The sequence below is a fragment of the Podarcis filfolensis genome (assembly GCF_964270895.1).
Source record: "Podarcis filfolensis genome assembly, chromosome: 9".
NCBI classification, from domain to species: Eukaryota; Metazoa; Chordata; class Lepidosauria; order Squamata; family Lacertidae; genus Podarcis; species Podarcis filfolensis.
In genome coordinates this window covers 18,880,005-18,907,142 of record NC_139610.1, presented here as the reverse complement: position 1 = coordinate 18,907,142, position 27,138 = coordinate 18,880,005, and the positions used below count along the sequence as shown (strand labels likewise).

At 40.2% G+C, this 27,138-nt stretch overlaps 1 protein-coding gene across 5 annotated transcripts in view; it reads right to left on the bottom strand.

Moving 5' to 3' along the window:
* Window positions 1-27,138, bottom strand: part of NFXL1 (nuclear transcription factor, X-box binding like 1) — a 78,993-nt gene that overhangs the window by 4,785 nt on the left and 47,070 nt on the right. For all 5 annotated transcript variants that reach the window (XM_083630199.1, XM_083630196.1, XM_083630197.1 and 2 more), the window contains 6 exons: window positions 26,958-26,979; window positions 18,647-18,787; window positions 14,472-14,638; window positions 10,771-10,840; window positions 6,073-6,177; window positions 2,496-2,582 (listed from right to left, as the gene is read on the bottom strand). In XM_083630199.1, coding sequence (XP_083486325.1) covers window positions 2,496-2,582; window positions 6,073-6,177; window positions 10,771-10,840; window positions 14,472-14,638; window positions 18,647-18,787; window positions 26,958-26,979 — 592 coding nt within the window. The remainder of the gene's footprint in view (window positions 1-2,495; window positions 2,583-6,072; window positions 6,178-10,770; window positions 10,841-14,471; window positions 14,639-18,646; window positions 18,788-26,957; window positions 26,980-27,138) is intronic.

Below are 27,138 nucleotides of genomic sequence, written 5' to 3'. Positions count from 1 at the left end.
TACGTTCGTAAACCAAGGTACCACTGTATTGACTTCCAAAACTTTCCCTCACATTCTCCTTGTGTCTCATCATTCTCCTTCATTACATACCTTTAGGCGTCAGGCAAAACCGTTTCTCTATCACCATGCCTTGGGCTAATTAACATTCTATGGCCTTTATAAAGTGTTTGTGGGAGTGGGGTATAATTGTTTTGTTTTGTTTTATTATGCATTTTGTGTTCTCATTTTGTATTTTTATGTTGTGAACCACCCTATATTGTTCAGATGAAGAGTGGTAAAAAAATTTAATTTATCATCATTGTCATATCTGTCGCCTTCTTTCCAAACCAAACTAATGCTATGCTTGCAGACAGAATGAAACATTTCCTTTTTCACATTCCAACTCTTTTCCATCTACAAAATACTGACAGTCTCCCGTCATACAACTTGTACTAGGGCTCCCCTCCATTCATGCATAATTTGCATTTTTACAGTTTTCCCCTCACCCATGCTCAGGTAGCCAAAATTAGACACACGACTTCTTGCCCAGTCTTTTTCAGTTAGCCAACGGCCATCAACTGGGCATAATAAAGTGTTCAAAAACATGATAAAAAACAAGACACCCAACCTTCTACACTACACCAATACTAACAAACAATCGTACATTACACAAAGGAAAGGAAATGCTACAAATATTTGTAGTTTAACTCTGTACTTTTAACTCAGACTTAGCCTCCAGCTTCCCCCCATCCTCTTCCTTTCATCCCCATATTCATCACATTGGCAGTCAACCATGTGAGATTTGGCCCATTACTTTTTAATAGAAAGGACTGCAAAGGACTGCAGCTAGGAAGCTGGCTAAATAAAATATGATTTGATGGGTCTGGGCTGTCAGTAGGAAGACCATTTCTCCCCAGTCCTTTTTTTGTATCTCAGCCACTTTACTATACATACATTTCTATCTTGGATAGCTATACAGAACTGCACTTCAGCACTCTGGCTGTCCACACTGATAACCAGTGCTCCTCCAAGTCAACTGCCCTCTGAATCATCATGATCTAACTGCAGAAGGAAAGGTATTCATTCCTGTTAAGGGAATCACTCTTTTACACTTCGGATAATTAAGTTTTGTTACGTATGTGGAAGAGAACTTTCAACATCCAGTCTTGAGTAGAGGGGAGACATGTTATATGTACATTAAAGTCCGCAAACAATTTGTGGAAATCTAAATCCAGAATATGTTGCCTCACCAGATCTATGGCTTTCTTTTCTCTTTGCATTACCAAAAAGTCAGGTGGAAATCTTATTACATTCTTTGCATATTATGTTTTATCTGTGTTGCACATGCTCTTATCTGTGTAAGCACATGTGGCTTTCGGCCCAATGCCTCCTGAAGATGCCAATTCTTCCATCCCTTAACAGAGTTCCTTACTTTAATGTGTAATTTTTTGTTTTTATCTATGTTGGAAGCCACCTGGAGTGGCTGGGGCAACCCAGTCAGATGGGCGGGGTATAACAGCAGCAGCAGCAGCAGCAGCAGCAACAGCAACAGGATGCAAAATTGGCATCAGAAATGGCAATATTCAAAAGTGGTGAAAAATGTCAACTTCCCAGGACACCCTGTAAGTGACCTTTGACTAGTTATCCCAGGTCAAGGAACTAAAAGGGACATGGCAATATGAAACAACTTATTATAATACACTATGTGGTTCAATGCGATCACTTCTGGACTGAACACAGACAAAAATATTTTGGCACACTAAGTGTATTTGCTTACTGATGACAGGATGTCTGTGTTTATCAGCAGCTGCTTTGTGAATTTCCACTGTTAATTATAAAACCTTCGTTGTCTACCCTTTTCTGCATGTTGTTTCTAGTTGACCCCGCTGTTTGCAATCCCTCTCCCCAACTCAGGATAACACCATGTATCTAATGAAGTGGACTGCAGTCCGCTTATGCCAAAACAAATTTCATTAAAGTGCCACAAAACTCCTTGTTCTTTTTGATGCAACTTGCTCTCATATCCAGCCAAGTAGTCATCAAGTGGTAAGAGATCAAGAGAAGCATGTGCGCACACATGAGCATTAAACTAGTTATCAGATTTTTGGAACTTTAAATAGATGTATTCATTACACTATCCTAACTTCAAATTAACAAACTGAACAAGGCAGGGCAACTCATTTCATGCCCCCTAGGCCCCAACTGAATGAATGTGTACCTTCTTCAAGAAACATTCCAAACTGGGGGGGAAAGGTAGGAAGCAAGAGACATAAGCAACATTATTCTAATGCAGCACGTGTAGAGGCTCATAGTATTAACAGTTTATCATAAACAGCAAGGCAAGATGACAAACTTTCCACAATACATAAAAAGCAAAGTTTAACATGTAACAGCTGTTGAACAGGGAACATCGGATTTAATTGCATTCTATTTCTTGCACAATAATTTTAGAAAAGAACTCTGCATGAGTCTCTTGAAGCAGTGAGGATATATTGCAACCACAACAGGAAAATTACCTCAGAAGCTTTCCGTTTCATTTCCTTGCACACAGTGTCACATTCTAACGTAACTAGGTTTCCTCGAACCTTAATGCACGGCAGCTCCTAGAAGCAGGGTCCAAACAAAATATATTATTTTTCTTCATTAGCCTGATCGCAAAACACACACGCCTAAACACTGTTTCCTATATAACCGAAGAATCCTTCTCCTGCCATTTAGCTTGCAAACCATTTTCTTCCCGTAGTAAATGAATTACAAATAAAAACACTCATCACGAGATACGTTCAAACCATAACCAACATTTATGTGACAAGTGTTTTGTAAATCCGACATACGCTCTTGGAAACTACTTTTGGAGGTGGACAAATGAATAACTTTAAAATAAGCTCAAGTTACTGCCCCCCAGATGTTAAGGGAACAAGGCAACTATACCTTAGAAGAAGTGGAAGAGGAGGGCAAACGTAGAAGCAGTAAAGGTAAAGGACCCCTGGACAGTTGAGTCCAGTCAAAGGTGACTATGGGGTTGCGGCTCTCATCTCGCTTTCAGGCCGAGGGAGCTGGCATTTTTTCACAGCCAGCTTTCTAGGTCCTGTGGCCAGCATGACCAAACCGCTTCTGGCGCAATGGGACACTGTGACAGAAGCCAGAGCACACGGAAACACCGTTTACCTTCCCGCTGCAGCAGTACCTATTTATCTATTTGCGTTGGTATGCTTTTGAACTGCTAGGTTGGCAGAAGCTGGGACAGAGCAGCAGGAGCTCACCCCGTCACATGGATTCGAACTGGCGACCTTACGTTTGGCAAGCCCAAGAGGCTCAGTGGTTTAGACCAAAGCGCCACCCGCGTCCCTGGATGCAGTCTAGTAAGAGCCCAAAGAACACAACAAAAAATTACTTTCATGTGTGAAGTCATTTCTTGAAGTAGCACAGACACTAAACCTTGATGTTCTTGCAAAAAACAACAACAAACCAGTTAAAGGACTGAGGATAAGCCACTGGTTTGTACGTTTCCTTCTTGGAATGAATTGAACCAGTATACAGTTGAATTATAAACCTACAGGAATATTTACCACAGTTAAGATGTAGCTAGGATACATCTTATGTTGCTTTTTAATAGTTTCTGCATTCATGAGAACACACTACATTAAGAAAAAGCCCTGCTATAAGTACTATCTCATCAATTTTGATACCCAAAATAGGACTTAAGGGGGGGGAGTGCCAAGGAATCTTTTCTCTCTGTCACAAGACTTTAACGCTTTAGGTTACGAATTACATAAATCAGATGGTTATAAAATTCAGCACAATCCTACATTTCATTGAGATTTGAATAGCTGCTTTTCTTTCAATAATAAATGAAATTAGTTAAGCATCTGATATCTAGTTCAGATTGTTTTAGATGGAAATTTGTAAGCCGCCCTGTGAGTCTGCTGGGTAGGAAAGCATGAGTAAAGTAGACTTTTCCAAAATGTACTTCTCACCACTGAACATTTAATACATGGTAACTGACTATTCACATAACACAAAGCAACAGTCCAGTTGTCTTTCTAACCAAGCAGAGTTTGTTGAAGTGCTAATGAGCAATGAGCTTTCTCTTCATTGCTGCCTGGCTTCAGAACAGACTTGCTCATTTTTTAAACCACATTTCTCCCGACGTCCAAATTGGGAAACTTGAACTTTAACCAGGAAGCCTGGTCTAAATTTGGGCACGAAGGGAGTGCTTGAGCTCGTCTTCATGATTTCTTGGACTGGGGAATTTACATCCGAAAAATACATTTTTCAATGCATGTATTCACAGTTTAACCTTGAGAACCTAGTGAAAGCAATAATTGTACTATAAAGACTAAGAGGTTAAAGGTTTCCCTATTGATTTATTTTTTAGATTTTCTTTTTTTTTTTTTGTATGTCATATGGGTGCTCCTTCTTTGAAGAAGAAACTCTTCTCTTCACATACTGAAATTACACAACTCTTCGCTTCACAACTCCAGCCAAGTAGATGCTTTTCTCACTCAAGTGGATAAGCAATCCAAATTCAGGATATTCCATTCGCCTTGTTACAAACACTAATAAAGAGATTAATACTCTTTTGTGGTTGAGGAGCTTGGACTAGTGTCTTTGTTAGGTGTCTCACCCTCACAAACGCCATTTCACCTTCTTTGTCTCTCCCCTTTTCTTGGTAACACCGGTCTAAAATACCCACATCTCTTTGGGTTGATCCAGCCTGTGTTCAACACTTCTGTGTCGCATTGATTTCAGTGGAGAAGCTAAACTTAAATTCTCCAACACTGAAATGGACTAACATTTTGTGTTCTTTATAGTGCATTAACCAAACAGCTGATTTCTTAAGATGACTTTCCAGCATTTCCTATATGAGCCTTATATTTGATAGAAGGTGCTGCAATTAACACAAAACGTTTTAGGGACTCGCTCTAATCAGGCATGCATACAAAAAAGATAGAGGAAAATGAAAGCAGACATATATGTAAGAGAGAGAGAGAGATGGGTCCCATGTTGCAGGCATGGATTATGTGAGCATCTCAGATCCCAAAAGATGACGTTATACACTATTTGTTTGTTACATTTATAAATTGCGTTTCCTCAAAAAGCCAGACACTACTTGTGCCAAGCAACTCTTCTTTTTCAGAAAAGTGTTATTAAGAATGAAACTTATTGCTTTCTGGCAAAAAAATTAATAATGTCATGTAAGAGGAAGTCATTTGTCCATTATACTGTCTGCTTCAGGGGTGATGATGACACCACAGTTGCACTGAGACTACGAGAAAGTCTTCTGTAAAATGCATTAGGGATTCACAAGTTTAACAACTGTTCTTGATCCAGTTTTTTATGTAATTAAATATGCCTTTTCCTGATTACTGGCCAGGAAAACGTATTTCCTCTTCTTACTCTGGACTAGTCATACTTAAGCTAAACTATACCGTATATTTCCCAGGATAGTTTTGAAGTCTGAACACATTTAATTCAATTAATTGCGCAATGATTTCTTTCAAGGCTATGATATCTAAGCAACCATCTTCACTCTAAAATCCCCTTGTGTTATAAAGGTAGAAATTCCATAGTATTTGCCCCATTTCAGAATTATATTTGCATCACTGCAGTTCATGGGAATTTGGGAATTCACATTAGAGAAAATTTTTATTTATCCATTTTTCAGAGACGATTTATCAAGGTGGCTCACATTAAATGTTAAATGATTTTTAAATAATTTCAATATCTAAAATGTAAAAAACTAGAAAAAGTTATGTGGAACTACCACCCACTGTTATAGCTTTGGCGTCAGGTAAATACATTTTTATTTTCTCAGATATTTTAAAAACTGGAAGGATGTTGCGTCTTAAACACCAGAAAGTTTTCACTCGGCCATTTAACTGATACACAATTTGCGCCCTCGGTTTACTGATTTTAATAGTTTTATCCTAAATAACTTACCGGTACCTCTGTAACACATACCACAAATCCATCCTTGGTCAGATATTATGAAGAGTGATATAACAATACCATAATTTTTAAAAAATGAATAAAAATATCAATCAAATATTTTAATAGAAAAGTATAGATTTCAGAAGAGTATGAAATTACCTTTTTTAGTCTCTTGCAAGGACACCTGACTTTAACCTTCTGGTTGCAATTCTGAGGACAGTCGGAAGAATGACAGATCTCTTTACACCGATGACCACAGGACAACTATAACATGGGGTGGTGGAAAGAAAATGATACTCTGAAATGGAGCACCAGTACGACTCCTGAGTGGTATTTCAAGACTGCTAAATAAATGCTTTGTTACTGTTGACTTGCATTTGCTCCTTACATATTTATTCTGCTCCTAATCCTTGAAGATTTTGGAAGCTATGATGCAAAGATACCTTCTATACAATTAATGCAACAATTGCATTTCTGTCTTGTCATTTGTCATGCTTTATCTAGCATGACCGCTGTTCAGAATGTAGTTGCTCAAATGTTGCAAATGTCTACTGGATTCCAACATCAAAGATAAGCAATCCGGCTCCCAATTCTGCACCCACCTCAAACATGTCTAACCTATACAGTTGTACCTTGGAAGTGAAACAAAATCCTTTCCTGAAGCCCATTCAACTTCCAAAACCAAAGCACGGCTTCTGATTGGCTGCAAGAAGCCCTTGAGTATCTCCCCACACCATGGCACCATCTCAGGACTTCCTGAATTCAGTGAGAAGGACCGAAAGGGCTTCTAATATTCCTTAAACCTACACATGTTCGCCCAAAATGCCTGAACATGGCCATTCTGGGAGGATTCCGATAAAACACCCATTTTTTACAGTATGCGTTTTCAAAAACTGAAGTAACAAGTTTTGTTTCTCAAAACTATGAAACAAACACGAAGAAAAAAAACTGTAAGCACTTTCAGATACTTTTTAAAGAGTATTTTTAAAAAACAAACAAACTCAGAAGCAAGTACCTAAACTTTGCATTGGAGAGCATGATTTATAGAGATGCTTTTGTTTCCAGTAGGTTGGGGAGAATTTTTTTATCTGGAGAGCCTCATTTTTAATGTGAATTTGCTTTTGCAGACTGCTCTTAGGGGGGAAATGTCACAGGGGCCATAATTATTTTAATATTTAGGATGTCTGTTTTTGACATTTTCAGTTTGCTAGTAAATGTATCTTTACGTTAATAAATCAAGAAGACTACTTGCATTATACAATACATGATATAACCAAATGTATAACCAGATGGGGGTATATAAATGCTTTCAAGTTCAAATTTATGTTTAGGTATCAGCATCTGCACATTTATCCAACGAGTTTTTAATACAGTGATTTTCGCTTCCGTGGGCCGATTCAAACATGGTCCTGAGCATATATGCAATAGTCAGGTGGACACAGTGGAGCACCCAGAATTCAGCTCAACATGCTCCCACACAGTTCATGTAAAACCAGGACAGACTCCTTCTGCACTGAGAGGTAAAGTGGGTAGCCAACAGGGATTATGGGATATCATCCCCAGTGTGGCTTGTCTGGTACTTAAGTTAGTATCTTTTTGTCACCAGATAAAGAAAGACCTTTCTATTCTCCTAGGATTTTTAAACCATCCGTTACTTCTTGGGAGCAATTAATTTGAGCTGAATTGCATGAATAAAGTAATAATAATTTATTATTTATACCCCACCCATCTGGCTGGGTTTCCCCAGCCACTCTGGGTGGCCCCCAACAGAACATTAAAAGCACAATAAAACATCAAACATTAACAACTTCCCTAAACAGGGCTGTCTTCAGATGTCTTCTAAAAGTCAGAGAGTTGTTTATTTCCTTGATATCGGATGGGAGGGCGTTCCACAGCGTGGGTACCACTACTGAGAAGGCCCTCTGCCTGGTTCCCTGTAACCTCACTTCTTGCAGGGAGGGAACCATCAGAAGGCCCTCGGCGCTGGACCTCAGTATTATATTATATTAATTGTATTATTTATATTATTTATATGCTGTCACTCTGGGCAGCTTCCAGCAAAATATAAAAACAAAATAAAACATTAAACATCAAACATCATTCTCAAATATTTCACCATGACTTTCTAAGTCAGCAGTGGTTTTTGTGTGTGGCTTTTTTTTTTTAATAATGCTAACATTTTCTTATAGCAAGCTTTAATTCACATAAATGAATCGCATAAAATAATATGACTCAAATCACATGCCACATTCGGCCCGTCAAAACAATATTCTATTCACTGCTCAAGAAACAAGCATTTCTCTGACATACTGTGTGCCTTATACAGTATATTTTTATAGCTTTACATCAAAGTGATAAAAAGCAAAATAAATACTCTGAAAGAGCACAGTGTCTAATAACTTAGCAGTAGGCTGGTTCAGATGCCACACTAAACCATAGCTCAACAATATGACCATGAACCGAGGCTCCCATGAGGCTTACATATTCCCCACATTTGTATTTGATACATCTGATTGGGGAGAGGGTGATTTGTATCTCCATGAGGGCGTTGAGGTTTAAACCTCTCAGTCTACCCTATCCCTGAATGTAGACAAACAATCCAACTTCAAACAATAGTTTATTAAGATACTTGCTTTTTTGCTAACCACAGTTAAGAATAAACACAGTTTAGGGTTCAGACAACACATTAAAAATGTGGTTAATCTAAAATGCAAGCTTCAAATCTCTTTGCAGCCACAACAGAAGGAGTAAAGAGTAAAATGCAAGCATGGAGAGTGACTAGGTTGATTCTCATAACACTGGAACACAACTACTGCCTATTTTTATTTAACAATTTATACGCTGCATTTTAGGGTGCAATTGCCCATTTAAGGTGATGGGACAAAATGTCATAAAATGCAAAATACTTACAAACCATAATACCATCTAATTAAATTTACATTACAGTGCCTTGAATTCCATAATAGCAAAAGGTCAGCAATAGTTGCTGTTTCTACAAACTTTCTGTTATAGAACACTGAAAGTTTTGCCTCTGGCAGCATCAAAGTTTGCTTGATCCCTAAAGCGAAAAGGAGAGGGACACTAAAAAGGTGTCACTTGCACCAGACAGTGAAAACTCCTTCTGTGCTTAGTACTACTGTAGCCAAACAAATGTCTCAAAACCTCACATTTTAAAATTATTATTATTATTATTATTATTATTAAATTTTTAACTGGATTGTTTAAATAAATAAAAATGTAAATGCTAAGTTTCTTTTAAAACTTAAAACTAGGTTAATTTTATATAACATGGAAATAAACTTGTTAGACCACTCTTGCTTTTAAACGCTAGCCTCGTAGCTATAGGGAGCCAGTAATTGCATGCAGCTACGTGAGCGCGTTAGTGGAGGAAGTGATGGCTCCAATAGGCTTAGGGAGAAAAGCCTTCTATTGTAGCCTAGTTGTTACAGAGGTGGATGATCTTCCTGGCTTGCGAAGGAAAAACTATGGCTAGTAGGGAAAGGGTCTACTCAGTGGCAAAAACCTTATTTCCCCAGGCTTTAAGATCTGACCTCTTTAATTTGTCCAAGCCTAATTGCTAGGGACAGGGAAGTAAGAGTGTGTGTGTGTGTGTGTGTGTGTGTGTGTGTGTGTGGATACACAACTGTGGTGTGTGCTTGGTGACCATGACTGTTTCTCTGGTTTCTAAATCTGCCCATGAGCCCCCAAAAGGTTGGTGAGCTCTGGTTTAGAGATTAACAAGTGTTTTGCTTTTCTCCCCAAGCCCTAATGGGAAGAGTTAATTTCCCCTTGCCAGCAAGAAAGAGAAAATAAACCCTGCATGTTCTGGCCTTAAACTCTTCCATTTTGTAAGAAATGTACGCTTTTCTGTGCGTTCTGCAATTTCCATTTAGAGGTTAACAGTAGGGTTAATGTACCCTTCTAATAAGCCCCCAAAAGTTACTTGTCAATAATAATAATAATAATAAAAACAACAACAACAATGGCCTGCTGGGTGCTGGTGAAGGTGGGGCAAAGCACTCCATCCCTCATTCTCATGGACCTGCCTGGAATTCCTGGTTGCCTGTTGTTACAAGACTAGTTCTTAAGTATACAAGCTAAGAAAAGTAAAGGTAAAGGACACCTGGATGTTAAGTCCAGTCAAAGGTGACTATGGGGTTGCGGCGCTCATCTTGCTTTCTGGCCAAGGGAGCCGGCATTTGTCCACAGACAGTCATGTGGCCAGCATGACTAAGCCGCTTCTGGCGAGTGCCAGAGAGCACAGAAACGCTGTTTAGCTTCCTGCTGCAGTGGCACATATTTATCTACTTGCACTGGCATGCTTTCAAACTGCTAGGTTGGCAGCAGCTGGGACCGAGCAACGGGAGCTCACTCAGTTGCGGGGATTCAAACTGCCGACCTTCTGATCAGCAAGCCCAAGAGGCTTAGTGGTTTCGACCACAGCGCCACCCACGTCCCTTTTACAAGCTAGGTAGCATGCTCACATCCAAATGACCCAATATTATCCAAGTTATTACTTCAGAGGAAATTAGTATCTACAATTTTTAATGTTTTTGTGTTATTAAATCATTTTTTATCCATCTTGCATTACACATATATCAGAATACTGTCATATACTTTTTCTATACCAGTTTAAAGAATGACAACAACAACAATGAACCACCACCAGTTTCACACAGTGAAAATTGTGGGGTAAAAGTACATTTGCAAATGGGAATACACACTTAAGTACCTCATGTGATTTTGCCAGTGTTTAACAAGTAAAAAAACAACACAAAAAATAAATTTTAAGAAGGCGGGGGGAATGCAGTACTTATTAAATATTCCCCAAATATTTTTAATTCATATATAACTTACCTCTTTTGGACACTGATTTTTGCAGGAACTCAGCTCATCTTTTTCCTTTAAGTCAGCACAGGTGATTTTTCTGAAGAAATAAGAGTTAAGTCGAGAAAAACAACAACATTTAAAAAGGAGTTAAAATGAACAAGTACACACTGTTTACAAAGTGCGTGAGAGAGAGAGGGGGAGAGAGCACATCCTGTCAAATAAAGGCAACATGTCACGCATCTGAGAAAGTGGGTTTTAATAAACAAAAGATTATGCCGTAATACATTTGTTAGTATTTAAGATGCCACCAAACTCGGTTGTTTTCATCTTTGTTAAGTAGCTCATAAAAACGGTAGTACTTTGTTCTTAAAAGTCTGCATTATATTGGGGGACGTTGAAGCACAACACTAATGCATGCTATTATTGCTCTTGCCACTTTGCCGACAGCTGAACGGGGCTCATTAGCAACCCAATGTTTACTAAATGATTTCTTCTAATGAAAAAAATGCCTTGCATGCCACGTATGTGTCACTTAGCCCCCAAACCAAATGTGATGGCAGCATAGCTCGTGGGTTGGAAAAGCTTAGACTTTTGCTTTGCTTCCTTAGGTGCAGGCTGGCCCGGTTCCTTAGGCACTAGAAAGAAGTCAGTTATAGAGCACAGGTGGCAAAATGAAAATATTGCACTTAGAATGTGGGAAGAAACCCACTGAAACAGGCACCGCCGATCCCCCAATGCACACAGAGAAGGCAATAATTAGCTGCAGCCATGCAGCACACCTAGATCTGTCTGTCTGTCTGTCTGTCTGTCTGTCTGTCTGTCTGTCTCGCTCTCTTTCTCTCTCTCTCTCTCTCACACACACACTTGGAGTGCTGTTGGAAGTAGGAAGTAAATAGCAGAAGCTGTCAGCAGAAGGCGACCTTTTCGGCTTAACTGTTGAGTGGCAATAGTTTACGTTGAAACCGTTATGTAATCCAGCCCCAGGAAGCGGAAAGTGGCTGTTGCACTTTAAAGTAGCTGGATCGGCTGTTTGAAATGGAGGCGGAAAGTCCCCTAACAGCTGTCTCATGGCCAGAGCCGATTGCGGGCTCACGCAGGAGCGATCTGAGGCAGTAAAGACTGCATGCAGTAGAGCAGCAACTGATGCACGACCACTATATGCCGTAGCCAATCAAATTTTGTCCATGCCGCTGCTCTGCTGACGGCAATGGTGGACGCGAAGAAAATGGCCAGCGGCTTCTCCCAACTGGCAAATGTCTCCTCAGAAAGTACAGTGGTACCTCGGGTTACATACGCTTCAGGTTACATACGCTTCAGGTTACAGACTCCGCTAACCCAGAAATATTATCTCGGGTTAAGAACTTTGCTTCAGGATGAGAACAGAAATCGTGCAGCGGCGGCCCCATTAGCTAAAGTGGTGCTTCAGGTTAAGAACAGTCTCAGGTTAAGAACAGACTTCCAGAACGAATTAAGTTCTTAACCTGGGGTACCACTGTATAGGAAAGGGACAGCCAGTAGAAAATACAGCAAAGTGAAGAAGGAATTATACACAGAAACAGAAAGGCACAATACGACTAAGGAGAAAGCAGAGAGAGAAAGACAGAGTTTTATTTTGTTTTGTTTTTTTCCGGCAAAGCAGGGAAAGATGACAAAACACAGAGACAGTGTGTTAGTACAGACACGCTGCGGCAACAAACAGAAATAGGGAAAAACTGCAGAAGAGAAACACTTAACTGACAGAAGAACAGAGAGCCAGGAGGAACAAACTGCTTTTACCAAGGCGGGAGAGAGAGAAACTCAGATTCACTGAACCTGGGCTTTTGGTTTCGCTCTCTTCAGAGAAACCATAAGTTATAACCATGGTTTGTCTGGAGTAAGCTAAACCATGAGCCCAGGATCAGACAACATGCAAAGCCAAATCATAGCTTAGCTTAGCACAGCAGAACCAGAGCAAAGTAGCTGCAATCTCCCCATCAGGAGCCAAGATGTTTACATTAAACCATGGTTTGGTTTAGTGTTACATGTGAATGAGATCAAAGTGTGTTCAGTCAATACGCTCTTATGACAGGGGGAAAGCACATTATCTCAGAACGGTTTGTTGGGATACTGCCAGGGAGATAAAGCCCATCATGGCCCCACGTCGTCTCCGGACGTCCATCGATCTCCCGTAGACACGCAGTATCAGCAATTAGCGACACGAGCTCCAGAAATAGCTTGCCACATTCCTGGGCTGATGCACGCTCTATCAGCAGAATTCACACAGCGAAAGTTGCACGCAGGAGAGTATAATTTAGAAGTTTATTCAGCGTTGGTCAGAACAAAGAAAAAACATGACTGCCTGCTTCGGTATGCTCAGGCACACAGAGAAACGAAAGCAATAGAAAACATAAACATCCCGTGAACAGGAAATACGCAGACTCTGTGACTCACAAAGCCCGCTCCCTTTTAAGGTGAAACGGAAATATCCTAACACGGTTAGCATATGTGGTGCTTATGTCAACATCTGGGCTTCTTCACAGATGCAGATTTAGGGGAGGGCAACTGGTTTGCGCTCACTGGGCGCAAAGCAGAGAGGGAACAGCAGGGAACATCACAACAATGACTTAGAAAAGGAAGGGTGGGAGGGGCAAATTTTGGCATCGCACAGGGCACCACGGAAATTTGAAAGCCCCCAGTCTGCCACTGTTGTTCAACACCATGCTAAGATATGCCAGCAACATGGATTTAGAGCAAGATCCTACAAGCTGGCTGTCCAATGGGCCAAAAGTCCCTGCTACTTTGTTGGCTAGCATGATCTCCAGGGCAAACATTTTCTACACCTCCTTGTGTCTCTCTCTCTTGGTTAGATTTGCTCAAATAAGCCTTAGGTTGCACCAGTTTCTCAGGATTTCTCTTCCCAGCATTCCAGTAGGTAGTTTACAGAATCCCCTTCAGGAATGGCTCTAACTGCATGTGGCAAGGCAGTTGCTAAAACCAGCCTACCAGAACAGGAACGCTATGGATATGGGCCCCTATATCATGTGCAGATGTTGGAAAGACCAAGCAGGCAAACACAGTTGTCTCCAAGCCAGTTTAAACAGGCTGTTTGCTGCACCGGCCTAGGACCCTCGTACCTACGGGACCGCATCTCCCGGTATGCCCCACGGAGAGCCTCAAGGTCCATAAATAGCAACACCCTAGTGGTCCCCGGCCCTAAGGAAGTTAGATTGGCTTCAACCAGAGCCAGGGCCTTTTCAACACTGGCTCCGACCTGGTGGAACGCTCTGCCTCATGAGACCAGGGCCCTGCAGGATCTGATTTCTTTCCGCGGGGCCTGTAAGACACAGTTGTTCCGCCTGGCCTTTGGCTTGGAGCCAATTTGATTGCCTCCCCTTCTTTCTTCTTTCTTCTTTCTTTTTCCTTTCTCCTCCTGTGATGAGGCTGCATTTTAATATTTTAATGTTTCAATATTTTAATGTTGTATTTTAATCTTGTTTTTAAGTTGTATTCATTCAGCGTTTTTATTATTGCTTGTTAGCCACCCTGAACCCGGCCTTGGCTGGGGAGGGCGGGGTATAAATAAAAATTATTATTATTATTATTATTATTATTATTATTATTATTATTATCCATTTCCATTATCCCAGAAGAAAGGCAGGGGGGAGAAAAGCTCTTCCCTAACGCAGCATACACACTGCATAGTATTTTACATTTTCAAAGTTGAAGCAGAGTCTCCTTTAATTACTTACATGCATTCAATGTACAAGCTTGTGAGTTTGCAGTGACACTTCATCCGTATCATCTGGGCACACGGTGGGCAATCTCCAGGGTGGCAAGGCAGGGGGCATGAATGAGGGCACCCAGGTGGTCGTGGCTTGGAGCATTCTTCTTCACACTGAGAACATTCTTGACCTGCCTAGTAACACGGGAAAATGAAGTGGTGGAATTATTTGTTCTTTGGACAATTTATTAGTTCAATAACCTTTTTTTTTTAACCATGGTTGCACTTGGTTAAGTAAACAAACCTAATTACCTTTTTTATTTTTGAAAGGAAGGCAAATCACAAAATCAAGCTGCAATGTTTCAAAAGTACACAAAAAACAAGGGTATAAAAACAGCACACTATTCTCGTTTCTAGGAGTCACACAGAGCAGCTTCATAGGTTACTTAGAACTGCAGGCAACCAACAGCACTCTCTTTCACTGTCATCTGGCAGCGATTCCTCGTTACATGTAAAGCGCCCCCCCCCCCAAATCATAGCAAAATATACCTGCAAGATCCTTTCCCTGTTGCTAACTGTGGCTTCTGCAGTTGGCTAGAATACAAGTTTTAAAAAATGCAAATGAACAGCAAGTTAAAGGTAATACAGAATTACCCTGTAATTGCACCTTCTCACGACGAACTCAGGTGCCAAATGCCAATAGGACTGCAGCCCCAAGAAACTCAGAAACAAGAGGGAAACATCAAAACATTTGGAAGATGCAATTGGGATATGCAGAGTTTTCAGAAGTACATTTTGAAAAAAACCACCTTCCAAAAACAGCCCGTGAGAACTGAGAATGCTCAACAGCCGCAGAACGTGGAACAGAAAAACTGAAAACTGGATGGAATGGTCTGCTGAAGGAAAGCATGGCTGGCTGGCCAGCACCCTAAACAGCAGCACACCTATTAGGAGGCAATTAAATACTGCAACGTTTTGTTGCAGGTTGTCATGCCACCCACCCCTACCCCAAATCCTGCCTCTGTCATGAGATGCTCAGGCACTGCCCACACTCCCTCTTAACAGGATGCACAGGTCTGAGCTGGGTTTTTGATGGGTATTTCTAAAACTCCCTTTTGTTTCTGCTGCCACCACAGATAATGTTTATCTGACTACTCCACCCTAGTGTACCTAAATAAATGGTGTGTGGTATAATGCAATAATTTATTAAATGGAAATAATCAAAAGGGCTGTCTGATTACAAGGGTGTACATAAGCGTATGGTTTCAGCCTTTATCTTATTTGTCACTTTATTAAATAGACAGTAATGGTTACTGTAATAGGTAAAGGTAAAGGGACCCCTGACTATTAGGTCCAGTTGTGACCGACTCTGTGGTTGCGGCGCTCATCTCGCTTTATTGGTTGAGGGAGCCGGCGTATAGCTTCCGGGTCATGTGGCCAGCATGACTAAGCCGCTTCTGGCGAACCAGAGCAGCACACGGAAATGCCGTTTACCTTCCCACCGGAGCAGTACCTATTTATCTACTTGCACTTTGATGCGCATTCGAACTGCTAGGTTGGCAGGAGCAGGGACCGAGCAACGGGAGCTCACCCCGTCGTGGGGATTTGAACCGCCGACCTTCTGATCGGCAAGTCCTAGGCTCTGTGGTTTAACCCACAGCACCACCCGCGTCCGGTTACTGTAATACTGGTGCTCTATTAATAAACTAACCCTGCTCTTACACCATCGACCACAGACTCTCAGACTCCACAATAACTACACTCTCCATGCAACTCTCAAATGAACTCAAACTGTCCCACCATCAAACTCCCCTTTAAACTCTCATCCGCTCACTACCATTCCAAACTCACTCCCCCCGTTACCAAGCATTTAGCTTAATGCCTCTACTAAGATGCATTTACCTTAATTATTATTATTATTACATATGCATGCAGTATTATATACGAAACCACCAGAACACCACACAGGACCCTCTTGTCAGTCACAAGTAGCTGAGCTAGTTTGCACTGAATTTCAAAAGGGGAATTAGAACAAGAGCTGAAGTAAAGGTGGAGACTAAGCAAATGACATTTAATGCCACCAAATGTCAATCTCGGAAAGGTTAAAACGAACGAAATTGTTATGTGATTGTAACTATGGCATTTGAGCACAAAGCAAAACTTTTTCTTGCTTTTCACCTGCACTGTACTAAAAGACATTAATTTGAGTCATTAAGGCGTCACTGTTCAAATATATATTGGATTCAAGAAGTTAAAAAAAAAACCCACAGAAAGCCAAAAATTACTACTCAAGAAAGCCTTCTGTTTTTAGTTTCTACCATAAAGTACATAGTATCAAGGGCAGTGAATGACAGCACAACACACATCATTCATCAGTATGATTTCTGTCTTTTTATAGTCTTCTTAGCAACAAATAATTTTTCGAGACAGGAATCTATTCTACAAACAGCTGAAAAGGAGCATGTTAGAGAAATGGCTGCATATTCCTCACCACAGATAAGAGGACAATCTTTAAAGGTTAAATATCTTTATTTGTATCCACTGTAACTAGGTTTAACATTATTTCAATGGAGCAATTTACTTAAGAGATTTTATCCTCCTTTAGCACAGTGTCCAGGAAACAAGCCTGTTTCCACAAGTGGTTCAATTAAAAAAAAAAAAAAACCTCATTAGGAAATGACAGTTATTTAGAGTCACACACACATAAAGGAAGTGAAGTTGTTTGCCAGCATTCATTCCATTAGGTGGGCTTGCCAAAGTCTTGTGCACCCCTCTCTCCCCAGCAACTGACTCTCCCCTCTCATCATGTTATCTTCATAACAACCCTATGAGATAAGGTCAGGCTGAAAAACAGTGACTGACCTGGCTCATATGTCACGTTAAGACAAACTATGGTTTACTGCAGACATCGCCAAACTTGGTCCTCCAGCTGTTTTGGGACTACAGCTCCCATCATCCCTAGCTAACAGGACCAGTAGACAGGGATGATGGGAATTGTAGTCCCAAACAGCTGGAGGGCCAAGTTTGGCCATGCCTGGTTTACTGGGACCAGTGAATGTGTGGGTTCCTGGGGGAGAGGGGCTCACAGCCACTTTGCTCCCCCCCTGGTCCTTTTCATTCCCACACCACGCTGAGGTAAGCCAAAGTTTGTCATAACGTTTTGCCCAAACCTGGGATCGTGGTTTCACTCTCTTTACTAACCACAAGCTATAGTCAAAAATTTGATTATTAGGTAAAATAATGCAGATGTCAAAGGCTACAAAGGAGACCAATGATTCTGAAAATATATGGCTTTTCTTTTATTTCATTTTGTGAATAGGGAAGACATCACCTGGAGACTGCCAAAGACTCAGAGGTAAAACGCTGTTGCTTTAGTTTTCTATACTGTACACATATTTATAAATATTACGTGAAACAAAAATGATGTAAATCAATACCAGATCAGTAATAAAAACAAAAATGGGTATCAGAAACTTAGAAAATTGTGCTGTATTGTTCTTTTTATTTGATGTTTATTTTGTTCTGGTATTTGTAGTTTAAACTGTCAGAAGCTAAATAATGATAAAATATTAGAATAAAGTCATATCCATTTCTTTATAATGAACAAATAGGGCTTCCAATATATATATATATATATATATATATATATATATATATATATATATATATATATATATATTTTTTTTTTTAACTGACTTCACATGTACACTGATGATGTCTGAACTGGCAATTGTTGCTGAGGAAAGAGGTCTTATGGGTTGTGGTGGATACCTGACATCTCTCCGGTCAACAGTTTAAAAAGTAGAGCAATAATGGTATAAGAAATAATTGTCACAATGGTAATATGAAGTGCTATTGCTTTCCATTTCATATATTTTGCTTGGCATTATCAACTGACTCACACTATTAAAATTCCAACAAGGAACTTCCATGAAGAACAGAAACCGTGCAAGACTGTTACGTATTATTTCTGGATAAAATTTTAACTCCACAAAATTCCACAATCCACTGAAGAAGGGGCACATTTTATTATTTAATGTACAACCATGTGCTTTCTCACGCACATCCCTTGCCATTTAATATGGACAGTCAAACCTAACTGAACCATACACCAAAAACATTTAAAAGCATCTGAGCTGGTTGCATTTTGCAGCACCTGAGAGCAAGGTGTTTTTGCTGTGTTGCAAGAAAGGTCAAGCTTACCTTATGGACATCGTTGTTGCTATCTGTTTCAGTAACTTTATGGCATTCCTTCGTGCAAGTATGATTCTGGCAGTCAAGAAGCCTTCCACACAACCTTTTGCAAGAGTAGGGTCCCACAGCATGACATGCCAATGGACTAACCTGAAAGATGGAAGACAACATGTCTGGGGAACACTGTGGACCACTTTCAACAGTTTCCATAAAATAAGAATTAAAACTTGACCATGGACACATGGACACAACAGAATTACGAAAAAGCATATGAAAACTCCGTATCAATTCTGCTTTCGATAAGCATCCAAATCAGAACTAAAGATATTCCAGACAAGGCAGACAATCCATAATTCTCTCTCTCTTTTTGAAACAGAAGGAAAAGTACAGAAACATGCACAAATAGGAACTGGGGTGAACTTGACATTTAAGTAATGCTGACAATAATTGGACTTCTCAAAGGTTTTCTGAAGTGTGGCAGATATATTGCTGGAGATCAGTGATTATGATGAAATACACATTCTAGAGTTTGCCCTCTGATAACTTGTTTTGGTATAAGGTTGTATTCTCGGAAGCTGTGCAATTGAAACTCTGGAAAAATATTCCCTTCAAAACTGCCACTAGCTTACATGTTTGCATTATAGGTTTTAAAATCCATAATAATACATGATAAAATAAGCTTGAACAGGCAAAATACAATTTCATACTTGCCTACTCAGAAGTAAGTCAAACTGAGTTCAGTTGGAGGTACTCCCAGGTAACTGTGTATAGGATTGCAGCCCTAGTTACAAACCTTAGCAATGACTATCCCATAAAATCCAGTAGATAACACAAGATCCATCAGTTCAATTTGCCATGGGACAACTGAAACTTGTTAGTGTGGGATGATTCTGCATCAGGCAGTTAAGTCCAATCAGAATTAAGAAAATCCTCCAGATGTACACATTTGAGTATACATTGCCTCTTTTATCAGCTACATTCTAAAAGTTCTAAACAATCCAACAAAACATGGCATTTACAGCCTGTCTTTTCTCTAAGGAGCTCAAGGCACCATACATGCCCCCTTTGCTATTACATTTTATATCTCCCTTTATCCGAATATCACAGGGTAGTTTGCAATCTAAAACAGAAAAACATAGTAACAAACAAAAACACCACCCCACAACACAGTTTAAAAGGCCAGTGATTGTTTAATTAGCCAAAGGCCTAGGAGAAGATGAATGTTTTTGCCTGGTGCCTAAATATATGTAATGAAGGCGCCAGGCGAGCCTCTCTGGGGAGAGCATTCCACAAACTATCTTCTTTGGTAAGTAAAGCTGAGAAGTAGTGGCTGTCCCAACCCAGTGGGTTTCAAGGCTTAGTGGGTATTTGAACCTGGATTTCCCTGGTCCTAGTCTTATACCCTAATCATTACACCGCTCTGGCTTTCCAATTAATACCTACTTCTGTAATTGATGGGCATAGTGGCTTTTAAAAAATCATTCTATACACAGTAGGGTCCTGCCAGGGGGAAATGTTCAGTTTATTTATTTAGCCCTACACTGGAATAGGAAAAGATGCTAAATCTACTTTGCTTAGACCTTGAGCAATGTGGCAGAAACTAACTTTGGGTTTGGTCCCATGAGGTTCCAGGAACATATGAAAACTTCTACATGTGCTTTTACTTTAGAGCATGTTTACACAGCTTGCGTGTTAAGAAACATGCTGAAAAGCCATGAGTAGATATTGAACCACAGCTCCTGGAACATACAGGTGAGAAAGCTTGAAGGTCAGCATCAATTGCATTGTCTCAGGAACACGTAGCTCAGCCTTCCCCAAACTGGTGCCCTCCATATATTGTACTGTAATGGCCACCATCCTTAACCATTGGCCATGATGTGTGGGGTCGATGGAAGGGCACCAGTTTGGAGTAGACTGTAGAGGGTTCTAAGGAGGAGGTAAAATAGAGAAATCAAGTCACGGAAGGAGCTACACAAAACTCTCCTGCTAAAAAAATAAAGTAAGTTGCAACTAGATGGCTGGCTTGCTACAAACCACATCTGCAATTCCCCTCACAATCTGCTTTTTAGTCAGAGAATTGAGTACAGTCATATCCACCAAGAGCACAAGCAACTGGGCTGTGTAAGACTTTCTGCTGTTAGCTTCTAACACCAAATCCATTTCCATGCCTGAAAGAACAGCATGTAAGGAATGCTTTGAAGTTCCAGTATCTTCTGCTTAGCTGCGATTTCTTCAAATTATTACTTCCGCTAAAAACAAACATTTTCACAAATCCAAAACATCAAGGTAACTCACAGAAGGACGATAAGAGGTAGAACAGAGGAACCAGCCAACATCCATTTAGGGAAAGGTGAGAATTAGCAACAACACTGAAGAAAATGTTTCCTTCAGGAGACAGGTTGCAGGGGGAAAAACCCCACGTTCATATAAATAATACATCCTCCTCCAATATAAATTTGTATGTTCCTCTTTCACCAAACATTAGGCTTGTTATAAGCCAACGGCACTGGCAGTGAAAGGTGAAAAGAAAATGAAGTCAGAAACTCTTGGACTTTATGTCAAATTGGGGGGGGGGAGAGAAGAACCATATAAAAATATGTTACAGCGTACTTTTTAAAAAAGACTTAAGTTTCCATTCCAAAATTTGGGTTTACCTTGAGATACAAATTAAGTTCCTGATTTCCTTACGAAGAAACTTGAAATGCTAGATGGACAGCAACTTCAAGTGCAAGGGGTGTGGTTCAAGGTGTCTGAGTAACCGAGGGCCAGACAAAGGCCTCAAGAGTCACTTTTGGTTCCTGGACCTGATGTGTCATAAAGGTAAAGGGGTAAAGGGACCCCTGACCATTAGGGGTCCAGTCGTGCCCGACTCTGGGGTTGTGGCGCTCATCTCGCTTTATTGGCCGAGGGAGCCGGCGTACAGCTTCCGGGTCATGTGGGCAGCATGACCAAACCGCTTCTGGCAAACCAGAGCAGCGCACGGAAATGCTGTTTACATTCCCGCTGGAGCGGTACCTATTTATCTACTTGCACTTTTTGGTGTGCTTTTGAACTTCTAGGTTGGCAGGAGCAGGGACTGAGCAACCGGAGCTCACCCCGTCGCGGGGATTCGAACCGCCAACCTTCTGATCGGCAAGTCCTAGGCTCTGTGGTTTAACCCACAGCACCACCCGTATCATAACCCCTGACATAATGCTTAGTAATGCAACATCATCTCATTGCAAGCTTTCCTGCACCTTCTTGTCACAAACTGGCTGGATGCAGAGCAGTGGTGTGAGGCAACAGCTGAGGAACCCCCAGGGGAAGAAGGCTCAGAGCCAGAGGATTGGTGTTGGAACAACAATAAGAGGGAGAAGAGGGAGCAGACAGACCGGAGGAAGTGTCAGAAGCTGAAGAGGTAATAGGGTTTAGTGAGCAAGAAGGGGCTGAATCAGAGGTGGAGGCTAGAAAGGGGGGGGGGTCAGGAGGCAGAATGGAGGCAGGCAGCTCCCCCCTGGTCTCCCATGAGGAGGGTGGAGCAAAGAGAAGCAATGCAAAGGAGCCTCAGGTTGCTGGGGAAGGACCCAGGGAAGGAGTCTAAGAGAGTGGTGGGAAGGTGGGGACCTTCAGTCCTTGCAACTGCCTCATTGAGGCAAGACCTTTGGGGAAGAGTTGCTGGGGTCACAAGGCCTGCATTGATTTGGTTTCTTTGAATAAAGAGCTAACTTCACAGACAATAGTGGTTGGGGTTTTTTCCTGGCCTTCAGCTGACACCTCTCCACTTAAATGGTCATTTGTAAAGTCTGGAAACTAACAACACGTCACATATTTAATATTACTAAATACTACCAGGTGAAGAAAAAGGACGAAACATAACACTACTGTTTTTTGCAACAGCCACACATTGGCTGCAACAACATATTGGAGTCAGCATCCTGGAACACGGTCAGAAGTTTGAATTAAAACATCACTCAGAATAGCTTTTCAGCTAACGAACAAAAAGCCTGGCTCTATATAAGCAGCAGGATAGCAAGAATAATCCTATTATAATGAGAAAGCAGTATAAAAAATGACTTCTACTGGAATGTTTACAGCCTAACATTGAAATTTACTGTGCCAGCAAATTGTTCTGAAAAGATGTGGAATTAATGGCATTTCAGCATGATATTACAACACAAGTGTTAAGGAATGGGGAATAATTTATGCAAACTAGATAGCATGTTACTGAAGCGTAGCTTTTTTGTTGTTTGAAATGGACAAGGGCGGCTACAGTTTTGGCACCTATTTCTGCATAAAGACTACAACTCCCATCATCCTTGAATATTGGTCACGCTGGCTGGAGCTGATGAGAGTTGGAATTCAGCAACATCTGGAGGGCACCATGTTGGTTATCCCTGCTTGCAATACTGGTGATGTCACAGCAAAACAGAAGCAGGGAAGAAGAAATGTAATGTCTTGAAAATGTGAACTCACTGGAGGAAAAGACAAGCAATGGAAAAGAGGGAGCAGCAAAAGGCAACACATCAAAATCATGACCAGAACAAGGAAGATGAACAACAGAAGGTAGAACAGGTGTTAAGAGGATGGAGATGAGAAATCAGAAGATACAAAATAAGCTTGCTGCTATTATCCAGACGAGTGCTAATTTTAAGTCTTTAGTAGGAGAGAGAGAGAGAAGGAGTGGAGATGAAGGCTGCAATCAAGATGGCAGTGAAAAAGTTATAAGGATCACACGCTTATGGAGACAGATTGTAACAGAACCAAAAGACAAAAGAAGGAAGAATGTGCAAGGTAATGAATACAGAGGTAGCAGTTTAGCATTACTTGGCTCTAGTGACAAATTAGCTGTAAATCACCATCTAGAATGAGAACTCATTTCAAGGCTGTGCAAACTTCCCCCGATTTTATAAAAGTTCCCAGATTCCCTTATGTATATCTATATTTACACTGGAATAACTGACACAGAGATGAGTCAACCAGAGTTATGTATTTGATGTTAAACTTTTTCAAAACATTGCAATTGCCAATATGGTCTGCACTGCATGTTATGTCTTCTCCTTCTTGTTTGTATGTTTGTGTAACAGAAAAGTAATTAAAAAAACATGAAGTTTCTTGCTGAAGTCTGGAATATAAATGAAAGGCCACACTCTGTGCCAAGAAATGTAAACAACATTGAACAAGAAAGTAGTCTGAGGCTATCTAGCTAAGAAATATACAACTCATTTCTTTCCCTTGTACCAAGAAGGGCTTTTTAAAAACCTGCATTTTTAAAAGTATAAATTTAGAAAATAAGTTAGTCAAACCCCACTAAGTTGATATGCACACTATTTTACATCTATGAGAAATTGGGTTTTTGACCAAATCAAAATTAAAAGAAATCACCATGGAAGCAAAGCATCCCCTCTGGCAGCATTTATGATTTGGTAATTTCATTACTGGCTTATAGGCCGATAATTAAAATTGGTATGCTTCCTTTGCATTCTTAGAAACCGGAAAATGAAGACGTTATAAACCAGTATCCTAAGAGGTGCAATTTATGCCAAAGAGGAAAATCAATCACATGCATTTACAGAACATTAGAATTCGATAGTAATTTCAATGTGATAGCAAAGTGACCCATAAAGAATTATAATTATGCAATCAAAATGCACTGAATCAAATGTTACTGTTAGTATTCATGGCATCCATAGGAAGCTACTGTAGTAGTAGTAGTTAAAATGACATCAAGATAGCTTGAGTCCGGTGAAACACACAGGTTCTTTGGTAGGAGAAAAATAGGAATAAGAAAGGTGTAAGTTTCATCTAAGGATGGAGACAGATCTGAGTAACAGCTGAATATTATATTCTCTAATATGGATGGATGTTCCTTCTTCCCAACATCCACAAGTGCAACCTGAACCCTGCCTTATACCTAACAGAGCCTGCTGCCTCCTCCCATCATCCATTTTAAGACTATTTTCAGATGCAGACTCCATCAACAGCCAACTTTTTCCTCCCTTGTCTCAGTCTGTTTACCATCTATCCCGATGAAAAATTCTGGAGAACTTGAAAGTTTACATTATATTGTCTGCCTAATAAACACATTGCCCTAACACAGATTTTGACATCTGTCTCATGAGTCAACACAGCTACCTTGACTTTCTCGACATGAATGGGGTAATCTGCCAAGACTAGTAGGTCCGTATCAATCCACCCACACTTGTTTGAAGATGAGCTTGTACACAAATACTATTCTCTGTAACGGACCAATGTAGCTTACAACACTTGCAGACCCACTAGCGTGACATTTAGAATACTAGCCTTCTAAGTGGCTGGTCAATTACTTTCAGACTGTTCCATCTAAACTTTCGTTTCAAAGCATAGAGTATTACATGACTTGAACAAAGCACAAGAGGATAAATGTTTTGTTTGAGTCCTACACGTTAGCTGATGAGATCTAACACATGATTTGAGAAGATGTTATAGCCACATGGTGTTCCTGAATTCACTTCCAGTAGAGATTGAGGAAATCTACTGCCTAAGCCAATACTAGTTTGTATTAAATAAACTTTCAGTTTTCTAAATTTCCCCAAGTCATCTGAAATCACATGGTCCACTGCTCAAAAGACTGTACAATTGTGCATAACTGTTAAGAGTTCACTTAAATTCATTTCTGTTACATTGGACTACTTAGAAGTCTAATAAATCACTCCTCCTAACAACTAATTGAGGTTGAGAGAGCTGCCGGCACTGTGGCCCAAATCAGGCAACTGAAAACAAAAGGGAAATATCAGCATGCTTGGGAAGAACCTTAGGGCTTGCACAAACATAGCACACACATTTTTAGGGAGGGGGATGGGGGGTGGGAGGGGACAGAGAAGAACAAAGCAACAACCCTTACACAATCCATTAATCATGTGATTAATCAGGGTGAGAAAAGAGTGGGATGTCCTGATCGGAGGAAATACCTGGCTGGAACCCTGAACGGGAAACTCCATTAGGAAGGAGGATATAAGATGATGTTTTAGTGAAGTCCTCACTTTTTTATCACAATTATGGTTTAGCTGAAACTCAATCTTACATTCATATAGGCTAGCTCACCTGGCTTGCACAAACTGCATTGTGAGGAAGCCAATAACGACTACTTCACCAGAACAAAAGCCTGTCAATCTCATTCTCATCACATAAATGCATTTCAAAAAGGGACCAGATTTTCATTTTAGCTCAACCATTCTGAGGTTTCGGCCTTTTTAAAGTTAAGACCTGTTTATATTTAATTTTACTGCTGAAATTGGTTTTATACTGTTAATTTTTCTTTTACCGTGCATATTGTACTTTAACCATTTTTATGTTAACTACTGAAAGAACTTAAGTTAACAAAATATACTTAAAAAATTAGTTGCACTTTTATAAAGTTGCCTCAAGAAATTTCATTTATGTACACACATTTTTAGGCTTCAGTAGCTATCGCCACATCAGAGTAAGTCATGGTTCAAACTTGATACCATCTCTACGTTAACAATGAAAAAGTATAGATTTCCCCCAAAATTATTATTTTTCTAATGGATTTGTTGTGCCTAGATTGTCAAGTCACTTCTCCTCTGCACAAAAACCATAAATCCACTCAGATCTTCATTGTTTTGTAACTTCCCATAGAAAATTATTACCATTGCTTAATTCAAGACAGTGTTCATGCTTGTTTTCATTTATACTACCAAATGTTAAAATAACTTCAGACAAAGCTCTCAGATCACCACAGGGCCTCACTGTGTAACATTCAGCTGAAAGTCATAACATCCCTGCCTTACAATTCGAGCTCTCATATTCCACTTTAGGCATCATACTAGCGTAGGTGATAGTTAATATCAATTTACAAAACATATTTTGCAGATGTTCCTCAAACAGCCACAGAACGTATCAGGCCAGCGATATAAACTGCATGAGAAGAGATCGTTTAAACATTTCCAAACATTTTGGAAAAGCCATAAAATAGCAAGCGCTATAAAACCAGAGCTCATCCTAAATCATCCCAGTAAACACGAACAGAAGAACAGTTTGCTAGCATTCCACATTTCTTGAAACGCGATGTCAAAAGTTTAAAGTTTCATCAAGGTTAATAAGTAGTTCACTCTTATAAATGTCCTAAAACAATTTTGCAATAGTCTTGATAGAAATCCCAGCAGATCTCAAATGACAAAACAATTTGTCACTTTCAAGGGGGAAAGCAGAATACTTTCAGTTGCAAACGAACCTCATGGCAAACCAATTAAACGCAAAGGCTTCATTTCGAAACCTCCGATTAAAACCAAATTATGCATTTTTCAGATTTACTCTGAAATATTACACTGTTTTTATGACTCACCTCATGTTTCCCAAGGCATTGCCTGTAAATACACAAGAACAAAATAAAGGAAATAAATAAATAAAAGGTCAAACAATTTGAATATCACTCTCTGAATAAATCAACCACCTGAAATTCATTGGCCAATTAGAAGCTGCAAGTATGGCCATCAGAATGTGGTCATTTGTTACAATGTCAATTG